The sequence below is a fragment of the Phocoena phocoena genome, chromosome 14 (genome assembly GCF_963924675.1).
Source record: "Phocoena phocoena chromosome 14, mPhoPho1.1, whole genome shotgun sequence".
Lineage (NCBI taxonomy): Eukaryota > Metazoa > Chordata > Mammalia > Artiodactyla > Phocoenidae > Phocoena > Phocoena phocoena.
Genome location: NC_089232.1, coordinates 70,499,357 through 70,514,006, shown reverse-complemented (window position 1 = coordinate 70,514,006; position 14,650 = coordinate 70,499,357). Strand labels below are relative to the sequence as shown.

The 14,650-nt window shown below is 53.2% G+C and overlaps 1 protein-coding gene and 1 non-coding gene across 2 annotated transcripts in view; one reads left to right on the top strand and one right to left on the bottom strand.

Annotated features, from left to right (window-relative positions):
• The window catches only part of DNMT3A (DNA methyltransferase 3 alpha), a 71,364-nt gene extending 69,001 nt beyond the window's left edge, over window positions 1–2,363 (bottom strand). The window contains exon 1 of the mRNA XM_065890939.1: window positions 2,298–2,363. Coding sequence (XP_065747011.1) covers window positions 2,298–2,363 — 66 coding nt within the window. The remainder of the gene's footprint in view (window positions 1–2,297) is intronic.
• A 5,780-nt stretch (window positions 2,364–8,143) lies between these two features.
• TRNAG-UCC (transfer RNA glycine (anticodon UCC)) lies at window positions 8,144–8,216 on the top strand. Its single transcript has one exon. It is a non-coding gene; the product is annotated as a tRNA-Gly (tRNA).
• The last annotated feature ends 6,434 nt before the right edge of the window (window positions 8,217–14,650 follow it).

Sequence of the window (14,650 nt, the reverse complement as noted above, 5' to 3'; positions counted from 1 at the left end):
GGTGTACCAGGTGAGCCAGCATGCACACTGGGGAGAGCGCCCCCCATACCCCAGCCCCCATCTGTCAGCTCCCTCTATCAGCACCAGGCTCTGGGCCTGGGTGTGTGTTTGTTGCCTCTTGAGCCAGAACAGTTACTATGGGTAGATAATAATAGCAATCGTAATCCCTCATAATTGGACCAGACTTTGCTGTTTGCAGGGCACTCACTCCATGCCCGTGACCTCATCTGACTTCCACAACCACCCCATAAAACAGGCACAGCTAGAGTTACTATCCCCATTTTACAGCTGAGCAAACGCAAGCCCAGAGGGCCTGAAGTCACATCTCCAATAAGTGACATCTTCAGGCCTGGGGCCGGGGACTCGGGACCCTCTGTCCAGTGCTTTTTCCCTGTCCTGAACTGTCATGATGGCGAGCCTGTCTGCGGCTCTCCATGGGAGGGGCCGGGGGCTCTGCGGCCCAGGGAAGCCCTGTTCAGTAACCGGAGAAATGTGGCTCGGCTGCCCCTCCTCCTCCAGCTGGGGGGCGGGGGGCAGCTGACCACCAACTACAAGTGCATGGACACGGAGCTGTGTCAGCACCAGTCAGGACATCGGACCGGGGGAGGGGTCAGGGTCACCTAATCTAACGGAGGAGCAAAGCCAGGCCCAAGGAGGGAAGGGAATTATCCATGGCCACGGCTGCCACTCAAGAGCACAGGTGGGTGCAGGTGGCCCTGACTCTATGGCGGCAGGGTCTGGGTCTGCTGCCGCCTGAGTCCGCGGGATCAGAAAGAAAGGGACTGACCTGTAACCCCTAGGAGCCCCACCCAGTGGGCTGCAGCATGCACTTTCTTCCCAGCTTGGGGGTATACATGGTCCCCAGTCCCGTGGCACTCTGCAGGATCCTGGGCTGGAAAGACAGGTGTCTGGGCTTCATGCACGCATCCGCGCACGTGCGTGCATGTGTGTGTGTGTGTGTGTGTGTGTGTGTGTGTGTGTGTGTGTGTGTCCGTAACAGGACCCATGCAGGTGGGGCAGTGAAAAAGACTCCGATACAGGAGAGCAGGCTCTCATCTGGACCCCCCACTGATAAGCTGGGCTCAGCTTCCTCATCTCCAAACCAGGGCCATCTGTCCTTGCCCCACTTGTTTCAAGGGCTGTCCTCAAGGCCCGAATGGATGGAAACCACCCAGAAGGCAGACACTGGCTCTAAGAATGAGCGAGCCCAGAGGGAGCTGAGCACACGCGGCGGGAGGGGGGGCAGGAAGCAGGTCTCGGAACTGCCGCTGATGGCGGATCACCAGAGCTGACCCCCTCAGAGCGCTCAGTGGTCCCACACCTAGTGTCAGGTGTCCACCCCGGTTCCAGGAGGACAAACTGTGCCCCAGAAGCTCTCAGATACCACCAAGTATCACCACCCCTCACTCCCGCTCAGGGAGAGGAGAACAGGCAGAGGGAACTGCGGGGACCAGGGCATGACAGATGGGACACCCCAGGAAGGCCGTTGGCTGGCATAGCTTCCCTGGAAGGGTGGCGGCAGGGTCTACCATTCCACAGAAGGGAAAAAGAGTCCACGTGCTGGGGATTCGAATGGCTTTGCCTACAGGTGGACACGGCTTGGTGAGGTCCCGAGGTTGCCTGTCGAAAGCCAGCGGGGACACCTACCAGTCTGCTGGCATCTCCTCTAACTGATTTAGGCCCATCCTGGAGTTGAGCAGAAGGGTGAAGAGGTCACCCCTCATGGGGCTCCAAAAACAAGGAGGTCACTAGCTCCATGGCCAGAAGTGACACTTGCTCAGCGCCAGGGATGGGGCAGGGGAGGGAAATCACCATCTCCACTGTGACTGGTGCCACCCTGAGCACACAGCACACAGCGCGCCACGCACCGCGGTGAGCCTCGCTGTCTGTGCCACCGGGGGAGCCTTCACGAGGCCTCCCATCTACAGAGCCCCCTGAACTTGTCTTTGGCCTCCCCAAAGCTACTAACCCCCCTGGGGAAACAGAGGCAGCTAACCCAGGTAAAGTGACTCACCTGAGGACACACAGCTAGTAAGAGGCCGATCCAGAAAGGAAGCCAGATGTGAGGACCCTGCAAGGCCAGCCCTAACAATCGCACACGCCTGGGGTCTGAAGCTCTGCTCACACACCGCGGGGGTTGAAGACTGGGTCCCGGAGCCTGACCACCAGGATTTAACCTCTCCAAGCCTCAGTTTGCTCATCACCAAAACGGGGAGATAGGTCTTCCCTACAGGCCCGTGTGAAGACGGAGCGGCGCGGTCCAGCGCCCAGCGCCCCCAGCAGAGCCGGCTGCTCACCTTGCGCTCCTCCTCCCCCCGCTCCGGAGCGGGGCCGCTGGCGTCCCCGGGGCCGCTGGCGGGCATCGCGGGCAGCTGGGCGGTGGGAGGCAGGCTGGGGCTGCGCGGGGCTGGGGGGCTGCTGGCCTCTGGGGAAGGAATTATCGTGGTCTTGGTAAGCAAGAGTTAAAACTTAAACATAGATCCCGGCGCCGAGGGTGAAACGTGGCCTCAGGCTGTCTGTGGGGCTGGGCTTCCCGTGGCTCCACCTGTGGGGGGAAGAGAAGAGGGGTCAGCAGGGCAAGCCACCTCCACCCCAGGCCCCAGCTGACAGCCACCAGCTCCCAGGGCCAGACCCTCGGCCCCGGGGCCACGCTGGCCTGACTCCTTTTCCCAGGCGCGGGCTGACCCGGCACCCAGCGATGCGGGCACCCAGCGATGCGGGCACCGAGGCCGAATCGGCAGGAGGGCCGCACCTGCCTCCAACACGCGACAGTTGCCGAGGCACAGTGGGCGCCACTTGTGGGACTTCCAGCCGCCTCCCGCCCCCTCCCGTCTCTTCATTCACGGCTGTTCTTTCCTTTGAAAGCTTCCCGCAGCCTCCGCCCCCCCCCCGCCCCCCCGGGAAATCCCAGAGGTCCCCAGCCGGCTACATTTTCCTTCTGATCTGTCCTCCCCGCGCCCCTACCCCCACCCCGCCCCCACCACGTGGAGGAAGTGAGCCGCAGTCACAGGATGTAGTGAGATGAATGTCACCTCACTTTAGGGCCAGCGCCTGGGCCCGGAGAAGGCTGAGGGTGAACCCGGACTGCGGCCAGGCTGAAGGCCTGGGTTTGCAGGGCTGTCCAGGGGACGCCCCGGGGTGGGGCAGGGGGCGAGGCGGCAGCCGCACTGAGCGAGGGAGGATGCCAGGCCGCTCCCCCGGCACCCCGCGAACCAGCCCCACCTGCCTTGGGGAACTGTGGGCTCCAGGGGGCCCTGTGAACGCACATGGCTGAATTTTAGGGGCTTTTCGGCCTCCCTGCTTCAGGTGCGGGCCTCTCGCCAGTGAACTAACAAAGGCCGGGCCACAGGCCTCAGCTGGGGCGGGGGGGGGGGGGGGCGGGTCGCGGCTTCACCCCCTTGGTTCGGAGGAGCCGCAGAGAGATCTCCGGCTCTTCGCCCCCCAGGAGGAGCCTGGGCCCAGCGCCTGCCTCCGAGGGCCAGCCAGCACGGGGAGGGGCCTGGCAGGAGGAGGAAAGTGGGAGGCAGGCTGGATCCGGGCCCACCCACACCCTTCCACTTCCAGTTCCCGGTTCTGCTTCCCCCGCTCCCCCCCACCCCACTCCAGGGCTGCTTCTCCCATCCCCCTCCAGCCAGAGCTCCCTGGAAAACCAGGAACCGGAGAAGGCGCAGGCTTGGGTCTCCCACGGGTGCAGCCCCTCCCCAGGGATGGGCGCTGGGCTGGGAGGTGGGGGGGTGTGGAGGGGGAAGCTGGCGCTGGGAGGAGCCTCCTTAGGGCCCGGACACGAGGGGCCCCATAAGTTAGAGCCTGGACAGGCTGAAGGTGCTCCCACCCACCCCCAGGTGAGCCCTAAGGAAGCCGCAGGTGTAGCGCTGGTCCAGGCTGGGCGCAGTGCTGGGCCGAGGAACGTCTGCTATGCGGGTGCAGGAGGGAGAGCAAATCCGTGTGTCCCACGCGGTGCAAAGCCCGGGACGGGTCTTCCTCTTTGGGCAGCTACAAGTATTAGTACCATCTACTATTGAATCTAAGGCTGCAAAAGGCTAGGGCTTACCCGTGTCTCAGTGTCAGGGCAGAGGCTTGAATCCAGATCTCTGACTCTAGGGCTCTGAGGGCATCTCTATGAAGCTCCGCCCCCCAGCTTACACCACCCCACAGAAACAACCCCGAGAGCCCATCAGACAACCGGGCCAACCCAGAACTCTACAAGGCTTCTGACCATCATCAGCCAGCCCGCGAGTCCCCCTCAAACCCACCCCTTGTCTGTTAGCACAAATATCCCCGATCACCCACCACATCAAAATCTTCAAAAGGATGAGCTAGCTGAGAGAGGCAGGGTCTGGCTGGGAAGAACACTGAACCCGGGAAGAACTTCTCTGGCCCTTAGCTTCCTCATCCATAAAATGGAAGAGGTCGACTAGATGATCTTCGAGAACGTCTTCTAGCCCGGCCCTGCCAAGCTGTTGGAGGCCCCAAAGGCAAAGGGCAGGATCCTACGAGGCTGGGCCATCTCCAGGAGCCCCGAGAGCCCTATAATGGAGTCCGAGCCAGGCACAAAGTAAGTCAGGGGCAGATAGCCCTCTCCCGGATATGTGTCTCAATGCTGCCCTGAGGCCTAGAAACATCCAGGGGCTTCTGTAAGAAAAAACTTTCAGAGAACCTCTGGTGGCTAGTGACAAGAGGAAGGAAGCAGGAGGGAAATGCAGAACATCACAGGGTGTTGACCCTGACGGCAGACACCCCGGAAAGGAAAGGAAAGGCTCTTTCCTCCGCCCCTTCCTCTGCTCACCCCTCTGACATGAGCTGCATGCTGTCTCACAGCAAACACAGCTGACCTGGGTCAGTCTTTCGGTTCCTTTGTGTAACTCAATGGAACAGCCTTGTCAGTAAGTGTCCCTCAAAGCCACCCAGCATCATCTAAGACCATCCAGCACATGGCTGGACAGGCCATGCACTGCACAGCTCCAGAGCCCACTGTGGTGGCCAAGGTCCAGGCCTGAACACTGCGCTTCCCGCCCGTCCTTAGAAGCTTCCTTCTTCTCCCAAGCAGTCCTGCCGAGGGAAGAGACCTGCTCTTGGGCCCACGGTCCCAACACAGCAGCGTGTGTCTACCATGACATGACGGCCCTGCTGCTCCCGGCACCAAAGCATCCTCCTCACGCATGCCAAGGGCTGCACCACAAAACCACCACCAAATAAAAACCCTTGCCAAGAGCCCTACCGCCACAATAGGCAGCTTTTATTTTCTCCTTTATACTGCTAACGTCCACAGTGGCCATGAATAATTTCATAACAACTCAAAAAAAGTTGTTTTGAGGAATCCTATCATGAAAATGTCTTGGTATCACAACTGACATGGTCACCATCCTCACCACTCCAGTTACAAAACTGCTGTGGAAGAGGAATGGGATTTTGAATCTACACACCCAAGTGCGCCACCTTCTAAATCCAATGTAGCAGAAAGATTTTTTAAAGAAGACATAAAGGGACTTACTTGGTGGTCCAGTGGTTAAGACTCCGTGCTCCCACTGCAGGGCGCACGGGTTCGAACCCTGGTTGGGGAACTGAGATCCCGCATGCCACATGGTGTGGCCAGAAAAAAATAAAATAAAGAAGACATAAAGTCACAAGATTGGGCTGAACAGAGAGGAGACACCACCAACAAAATGTGGGGGTCTGGAAAGCAGATTTGTGGCAGGCAAATTTCAGACAAGCACAGGACAAGTGATTTATAACAGAGTCCTTTAAAGACACGTGGCATGATAGCACCACGTATCTCCGGGACCAGGGGTGAAGAGGATGCATGTGTGAAAATAAAAAGGATCGAATGAAAGAAGTAAAATCCCTAAATCCACCTCCCCCAGAAGTCTGAAGATTCACTCTCTAGAGAGCACAAAACAGAGGGTCTTTGCGCAGAGAGTCAACAAGCACCGTTGACAGCAAGAGTAATAAACAAAAACCAAGGAGACGAAGGTTATTTTCAACGCTGAGGTTGAGTCCCCCAGGCTAGTCCCCCACTGGGCTCCTAGAATAGTGGCAGCCAGACCTTACCTTCTTCTCTGGAGAATCTTACCAGCGCAAGAAGAAAGGCCTAAGCATACAGATATTGACACCAGAACCCAAATGGTTTCCAAATGGCTTGTTTAGGTCAGCCAGTGTGGATCTGCAAGTCAGCCAGCTTCCAATCAGCTTTTTAGTCCCCTGTTCTTAACCCTGAAAGGACAACCAAGGACCACTAGACATCCGAGGGAAGACTCCAACTTGCAGTGCTTCCACCATGGAAGGGCACCACCATGCCCTCTACCACTGAACTTTCTTTTTTCTTTTAAATTGAAGTAGAGTTGATTTACAATGTTGTGCCCATCTCTACTGCACCGCACAGTGACTCAGTTATACACACATACGCATTCTTTTTTATACTCTTTTCCATTATGGTTTATCCCAGGTTTTTGAATATAGTTCCCTGTGCTATACATTAGGACCTTACTGTTTATCCATTCTAAATGTAATAGTTTGCATCTACCAACCCCAAACTCCCAGTCCATCCCTCTCCCTCCCCCCTCCCTCTTGCCAACCATAAATCTGTTCTCTATGTCTATGAGTCTGTTTCTGTTTTGTAGATAGGTGCATTTGTGCCTTATTTTAGGTTCCACATATAAGTGATACCATATGATAGTTGTCTTTCTCTTTCTGAGAAAGTATGATAATCTTAGTGGATAGCATGATAATACTATCACTTAGTATGACAATCTCATGTTGCATCCATGTTGCTGCAAATGGCCTTTTTTGTTCTTTTTTATGGCTGAGTAGTATTCCATTGTGTATATGTACCACATCTTTATCCATTCCTCTGTCGATGGACATTTAGGTTGTTTCCATGTTTTGGCTATTGTAAACAGTGCTGCTGTCAACATAGGGGTACATGTATCTTTTTGGGGTTTTCTTTGTTTTTTTGTTTAACATCTTTATTGGAGTATAATTGCTTTACAATGGTGTGTTAGTTTCTGCTGTATAACAAAGTGAATCAGCTATACATAAATATATATCCCCATATCTCCTCCTTCTTGCGTCTCCCTCCCACCCTCCCTATCCCACCCCTCTAGGTGGTCACAAAGCACCGAGCTGATCTCCCTGTGCTATGTGGCTGCTTCCCACTAGCTATCTATTTTACATTTGGTAGTGTATATATGTAAATGCTACTCTCTCACTTTGTCCCAGCTTACCCTTCCCCCTCCCCGTGTCCTCAAGTCCATTCTCTACGTCTGCATCTTTATTCCTGTCCTGTCCCTACGTTCTTCAGAACCCTTTTTTTTTTTTTTTTGGATTCCATATATATGTGTTAGCATATGGTATTTGTTTTTCTCTTTCTGACTTACTTCACTCTGTATGACAGTCTCTAGGTCCATCCACCTCACTACAAATAACTCAATTTCGTTCCTTTTTATGGCTGAGTAATATTCCATTGTATATATGTGCTGCATCTTCTTTATCCATTCATCTGTCGATGGACACTTAAGCTGCTTCCACTGAACTGGTTTTTTTTTTTTGCGGTACACGCGCCTCTCACTGTTGTGGCCTCTCCCGTTGCGGAGCACAGGCTCCGGACGCGCAGGCTCAGCGGCCATGGCTCACGGGCCCAGCCGCTCTGTGGCACGTGGGATCTTCCCGGACCGGGGCACGAACCCGTGTCCCCTGCATCGGCAGGCGGACTCTCAACCACTGCGCCACCAGGGAAGCCTGAACTGTCTTTTTAACCTGACAAAACTACAGGTGTCATTCGCTGTTTTTACTCTGTGGTCTGAACTCAGGGACTGAATGGATTTGGATAAAGATGAAGACCTGTCCTGGGCAATGGGCTCCAAACGGGGGAGTAAAACAAGCAAGAAGACATGGGCTCCAGAATTCCAACCAGAAGGAAGGCAAAGGGAATGCCAAGGAGGACAACAAAAAGAAGTCACCGGACGGCAGCTACCTATGCCACACGCCCCGAGAGCAATAGAGCGGATAACTCAAAAAATGGAACTGAAACATAACACTTGATGTGACCGCCCTCGTGGAAGCCATACAGACAGCTATTAGGAGGTGTAGCAGAAATGGGCAAAAGGTATAAAGAAAATAAGGCAGATAAAGAAACAAGGTAGGGGCTTCCCTGGTGATCCAGTGGTTAAGACTCTGCACTTCCAATGCAGGGGGCCCAGGTTCGATCCCTGGTCAGGGAACTGGATCCCACATGCAGCAGTGAAGATCCTGCGTGCCACAGCCAAGACCCAGCGCAGCCAAATTAAATAAATAAATAAATATTTTTTTAAATGACAAAAGTCAATTAAGAAAAAGAAACGAGGTAATTATTCATTTCAGGGGGAAAAAAAGAAACTATTGTAATACAGTATAAAGCTCAGCTATGAATAGTTGCATTAGCTGATTTAACAAGTATGTGTACATAACATACATAAGTATGCATGTTTGTATGTATGTATGTGGATGTAGACATACTACCTGGTGTATTAATTTCCTATTGCTTCTGTTACAAATTACCGCAAAGTTAATGGCTTAAAACAGCACAAATTTGTTTCTTGCAGTTCTGGAAGTCAGAAGTCCAAAATGGTTCTCGTCACTGGGCTGAAATCGAGGTGTTGGCGGACTGCATGCTTTTCTGCAGGCCCTGGGGAGGTTCCATTTTCTTAACTTTTTCAGCTTCGAGAGGCTGCTCGCATTCCTTGGCTCCTGGCTCCCTTCCATCCTCAAAGCCAGCAATGGCCAGTCTTTCTCCCATCACATTACTCTGACCCTCCTGCCTCTGCCTTTCACTTTCAGGGATCCTGATGATGACACTGGGCCCACCCAGATGATCCAGGATAAATCTCCCCATCTCAAGATCCTTAACTTAACCACATCTGTGAAGTCTCTTTTGCCACATAAGGTGACACATTCACGGGTTCAGGGGATTAGGATGTGGCCGTCTTTGCAGGGCCATTATCCTGCCTGCTACACGCATACATATATGTATATTATTATAGGCACAAGACATTTTTGAAAGAACACTGGTAAGGTACTATTTATTTATTTATTTAATTTATTTTTGGCTGCGTTGGGTCTTCGTTGCTGCGCGCAGGCTTTTCTCTGGTTGCGGCGAGCGGGGGCTACTCTTCGTTGCGGTGCGGGGGCTTCTCATTGCGGTGGCTTCCCTTGTTGCGGAGCATGGGCTCTAGGCGCGTGGGCTTCAGTAGTGGTGGCACAAGAGCTCAGTAGTTGTGGCACACGAGCTCTAGAGCACAGGCTTAGTAGTTGTGGTGCACAGGCTTAGTTGCTCCGTGGCATGTGGGATCTTCCCGGAGCAGGGCTCGAACCCGTGTCCCCTGCACTGGCAGGTGGATTCTTAACCACTGTGCCACCAGGGAAGACCCCTGGTAAGGTACTATTGATAGTATGTCTACCACGAGAAATATTGAGGGGGTTGGCTGGGTAGAATGCCATGGTTGGCCATATAAGAGAGCTAAATTCTTATTTACCAAATAGGAAATCAATGGAAAATGTCTACAATGGAAGAGTCAAAAATACGAACATTACTCAGACCCATGAGATGCAAAATCGCTAGAAGAAACAGCTAAAAGTGGTTGCCTCTGAGAAGAAGAAGGTGGAAGGAGACAAGGAACAACTGCATTTGGTGAAGAGATGTTAGTCCTGTTTACTTCTTAAATTATATGCATGTAATACTGTGAAGAGATAAAAAGTAATTTTTAAAAAGAGAGAATGGGTCTGGGAATGAGGGCTTACATCCAGCTGCAACCATTGGATGGGTTTGGCCTCCATCCTCCTCCATAAGAGTGCAGCTAGGTCCTCCCACCTCTGTTACGCTACGAAACCGTCACGTCCCACAGAACACCCATCATCAGCTCCTCACCCCCACACAGAGTTCCATCATCCGCTCTAAAAGTGGTACCTCCCTCCCCGCCCCACCATCACATCCCTCACGAAATGTTTAATTCTCGCAACACATCATTTCCACCAAGTCCAGCCCATGTGCAGCATGGTGCACCTCCCTTATGTTCCCCCCTAACTGTACGTTGACATGCCATTGCTGCCCACATCCCTAACCACAGCCCAGCTCGCTCATCAGCCCATCTCAGACCCAAGACCCACAATTCAACCATCTCCTGAAGCCTCCAGACCGTCCTGCTGCGTCACCTCCCACCTCTGCCACCACACCGTCCCCAGCACCATTCCCACCCTCCTCACCGATCCCAACCCCATCAGCACCCCCTGAGCCAATCAATCACCCCAAAGGCTCACCTCCAAGCCTGCTCCAACCAGCACCGACTAGATCGTCACCCCAGTCTCACCTCAACAAGGGCCAGTGAGGAATCATCCTCTTCCAGAAACAAAACCATAATTGCCCACAAACCCAGGTCTTCCTCCATCAAAAACAACCCTAATGTGACCACCATAAGAGCCCCTCCGGCTCCATCTCAAGTCCTCTCTTTGAATTGCTGAAAAATATCTGACCGTCTCTGCACCAGGTCCTTCTTCACCCCTCTAGCTGAAGTCTGCCCTTTTTGCAGTGGACTTTGCTGGTTTCGATCTAGTTACCTTCCCCTCCTTCCCAGTGGGGTTTTGTGGTGTTTGTGGCCACCCACCCCTCACCCTAGTCACAGAGTGAGCGTGTGACCAGGCGGGGCCAATCAGAGGCCCCCCAGGAGCGTTTGGTGCAAAGGAAAGATGCTAACGTGATGGGACGTGGGTCAGGAGCTGCTGGCTGCATTGGGGAAAGCTTGCCTGAGGGATGGAGATAGACGCTGGAACACTGAGGCCATTGTCTGGGCCCCGGGACCTGGAGGCAGGGCATCTCTGAACCTCCCGGTAATGTGAGACTTTCCCTACTTTGGTGTGAGTGAGTCTGTGCCTTGCGGCTGACGGTCCTGACTCATATACTAATCTCAACCTCCTGAAGTCTTCCCTGGGAGGCCCGACTGCGTGGGTTCAAATTCTGTCTGTATTAGCGTCAGCTGTGTGACCTGAGGCATAACTGTGCATCAGTTTTCTCAGCTGTAAAATGGGGAAAATAACTCTTGCCACTTCACAGGCCCGTTGTGAGAATTAAAGTGAGATGTATTAAAAATGCTAACAGGGAATTCCCTGGTGGTCCAGTGGTTAGGACTCCACACTTCCACTGCAGGGGGCCCAGGTTCGATTCCCTCACTGGTCAGGGAACTAAGATCCTGCAAGCCGCACGGCGTGGCCAAAAAAAAATAGAATGGATGAAATAACATTAAAATTATTTGCTTTAAGAAACATGCCAACAGGAGTGCCTGACACAAAGAATATACTCAATACATTCTAACAATTATTAGTCCCTGACTAACCCAGCCCACGGTTTTCTCTCCTTTGTTGACCTCCCTGGAGTACCCGTGAGTGTACTTCACTCAAACGGAGCTTGTACTGGTTACGATTCTTACAACGCGCCAGGCCCTGTGAAAAGAGCTTTACAATTTCAACATCTTGTACATCCTCACACCTCACTCCAACCCTTTGAGGTGGAGACTATTTTTATCCCCATTTTCTAGATGAGAAGAACGAGGTATGGAGAGGTTAGCAAAGCTGCCTAAGGTCACACAGTTCATGGGTGGAGGAACCAGATACCAATCCAGGTCTGTCCCCCGCCGAAGCCCACAGTTTTCCACTTCATCACGATCTCTTACAATTAGCATGTGACCATTGCAAACATGTTAACTTTCCCAAGGAATTGATCAGAAAACAAAGTTTCCAGTTAGTCTCCCTCTCCTGGTGAGGCCTGTCGGCTGTGAGGGCAGGGGGAAGGGTGGTAACAGGCAGTCCAAGCTTCTAATCATCGTGTTCAGTGCCCTGCCGATGAGGGAGTCATTCATTTATCCATCCTACTATTTACTGAGCGCCTACCGTGTGTCCAGCACTGTGCTAAGGGACATGCCTTGTCCCGTCTCATCCTCACAACCAACCTATGAAGTCTATGAAGTTGCTTCTACTATTATTCCCATTCTATGGAAGGATAAGCTGAGGCTTGGAGAGGTTAATTACCTCTCCAGAGTAGTGCAGGTCGAAAGTCCCAGGGCAGGATTCTGAGTCCAGGTCCATCTAACTTAAGAGTCCTTACAGACATGGCGACACCCAGTCACGGATGAACACGAGTAACACAGACCCCAGATCAGCTCTCTGTGCCCCTGATGCGACACCAGCCCGTAGATAACAGCCTCACGGCTGAATTTCCTATTTGACCCTAGGAGGAGGTGCAAATGAGTCCTGTGGGTGACAGAAGACGTGAGAGTATCTTGTGCCCCACACCACCCAAGCATCTGCCAGGGTGGTGATAAGCTTGGTAAGCTGGGGGCAGCAGAAAGCCGAGAGGAGACATCACAGCCTCCCAGACAGAGATGTTTATCTGCCACGTCTTCCCCCACCCTTGGTCACAAGACTGGGGCTGGATAAGGGGGAGTAGAACACCAAAAGCCGCTGGCGACAGGCCAACAATCCTGCCATCCTGTTCCCCACTTCAAAGCCCATCTGTCTGGCTTTGAAGTCACAGCAAGATGACTTGTGGCTCTCACACCACCCTCGAGGCCAGAGCACCACCAGCGTGAGCATTTCTCATCACACCAAATGCCACCATCATGGCGGCCACACTAGCAGAGCCGAGTTGAATCAGACTCCTCTGCTCACACTTACGGTTACCATGACACAGCCCCCAAAGCAGGGAGGAGAGAAAAAAAGGAGGTTTGTACCCAGAATAGACGCTGGTAAGGAGCTGAAGTTGTTCTTGGGAGCCAAAATGAGCCAATACAGAGTTCCGTACAGGAGCACGCATTTCCGAACACGGTGAGCCAGGAGGAGCCCTGCTGGGGGGTCGGGGTCGTGTGTGCGGTGGCAGTCGATGGGCTCCCCATGCCCCAGGAGGCAGGGCACAGGGTCCAGGCTGACAGTCCACGTGAGAATCAGCCATGTGGACCCTGGCGGGGCCTGCTGTCTGGACGGCCACGAGCCCGGCTCTGATTCTGTCCTCCCCTCCCACCCCCGGCCGAGGCGGCCCACCGTCCACACCTGTGTGATTCTTGGCCCTTCCAGCCTTCTCTAAACAACGGTCCACACGTGCCAGCTCCAGAGCCTCTTCACTTACTCTCCCCTTGATCCCTGCATCTGGTCCCCACTCCACTCCCGCATCTCTGAAAAGGTTTAGGGGCTCTGAATGCTGTCTGCCAAGAGGACACCGCAATGGTTCCACTGGAAGACGAGTCATTGACCTGGCTTTGGGGACCCCCTTAATGCCGCTGAACCAACAGACAAGAAGGAGTTACTCCACAAGCTGGAGTGATTGATCCTAGTTACCAAGGAGAAATTGGGTTGCTGGTATACAATAAAGGCCAGGAAGATAATTTCTGGAATCAGAGGATTCTCTCAAGTACCTCTTAGAACTTCCATGCCCCAAAGTAAGGGTTAATGAAAACCTACAGGAACCGAGAAAAGAAAAGGCAGGACAACCGAGGATTCAGATCCTTCAGGAATCAAGGTTTGGGTCACTCCACCAGGTAAAAGAATCCTGCCCTGCTGAGGTTCCAGCTGAGTGCAGAGGAGATACAGGATGGGAAATGGGAAAAGGAAGCCGGAGAGCAAACGTGGTCTTGTGAACAAATATAGAAATGAGAACTATAGCAGTTTTGCATGTTTTCTATTTACTTGATATAGATGTGTGTTTATTTGTACATGGTAACACTTTTCTTCTTTTTCCTTCATCTTCCCACTATTTATATTTTATATACAAGTTGTTAGAAGTTAACGTTGCAATTTAGTCTTTAGGTAACAGAATATTCAGTGAGACTGTGACTGAACTTGAGGCGTTGCTCATGTAGACAGTGACTGATACAATAAGTGCTGGGACGCCTCATTTGGGAGACAGGGTAAGAACGGGAAGCAGGACAGCTGTGTCTTGGTAGGTAGAAATACAACTATTGGGTCGTTGTAGGGGAGCTCACGTGTGTGTAAAAGGGGGCAGATGGAAGCTGTGCAGCCCAAGCAGCAGACCGTGCCAGTTAGTTTATTCACCCTTCATTGCCTGCTCTGTGAAAATGAAGCTAGGCCCCTTAAATATGTCCCCTTTGCCAGCTGGCATGACATCAAACTCCCTCAGGAGAGGGCACTGGAGAGACATTGAAGGAGGAGGAGTTTTCTTTCCTAGAACCAGTGTGCTCTCTTGAAGGGTTTCTGCATCGTATACAACTTGTCCAGCAGTCAGATCCTGCTGCCCCTGGGGCTCCCCTAGTGGCCAGGCCTGTCCAGTCACAGCTTCTCCAGCGCCTGGCCTGCAGCAAGGGTGCTTCCCCAGCACCTGGCTCCAGCAGTGTTCGACAGTCGCGAGCAGCCAGCAGCTTCACCCAATACTCCTTCTGGGTGGTTTAGTAGCATTGTGCCCCCGGCAAGATACTTCCTCATGGACAACTTTCCTTGGGACCCAAAAGGATGGACTTCCAGTGAGTTCCGGGGGGCAGGTTTCCAGCAAGTCCTGCCAACATGGCACCACAGTGACTTCTCTGTCATCCAGGGAGCCAGGGGCATCAAGGTCAGGTTCTCAGCCCTGGGGGCCTCTTCCTTGGGTGCCCCATGGCAACCCTGGGTGTAGTTACTGTTCTCA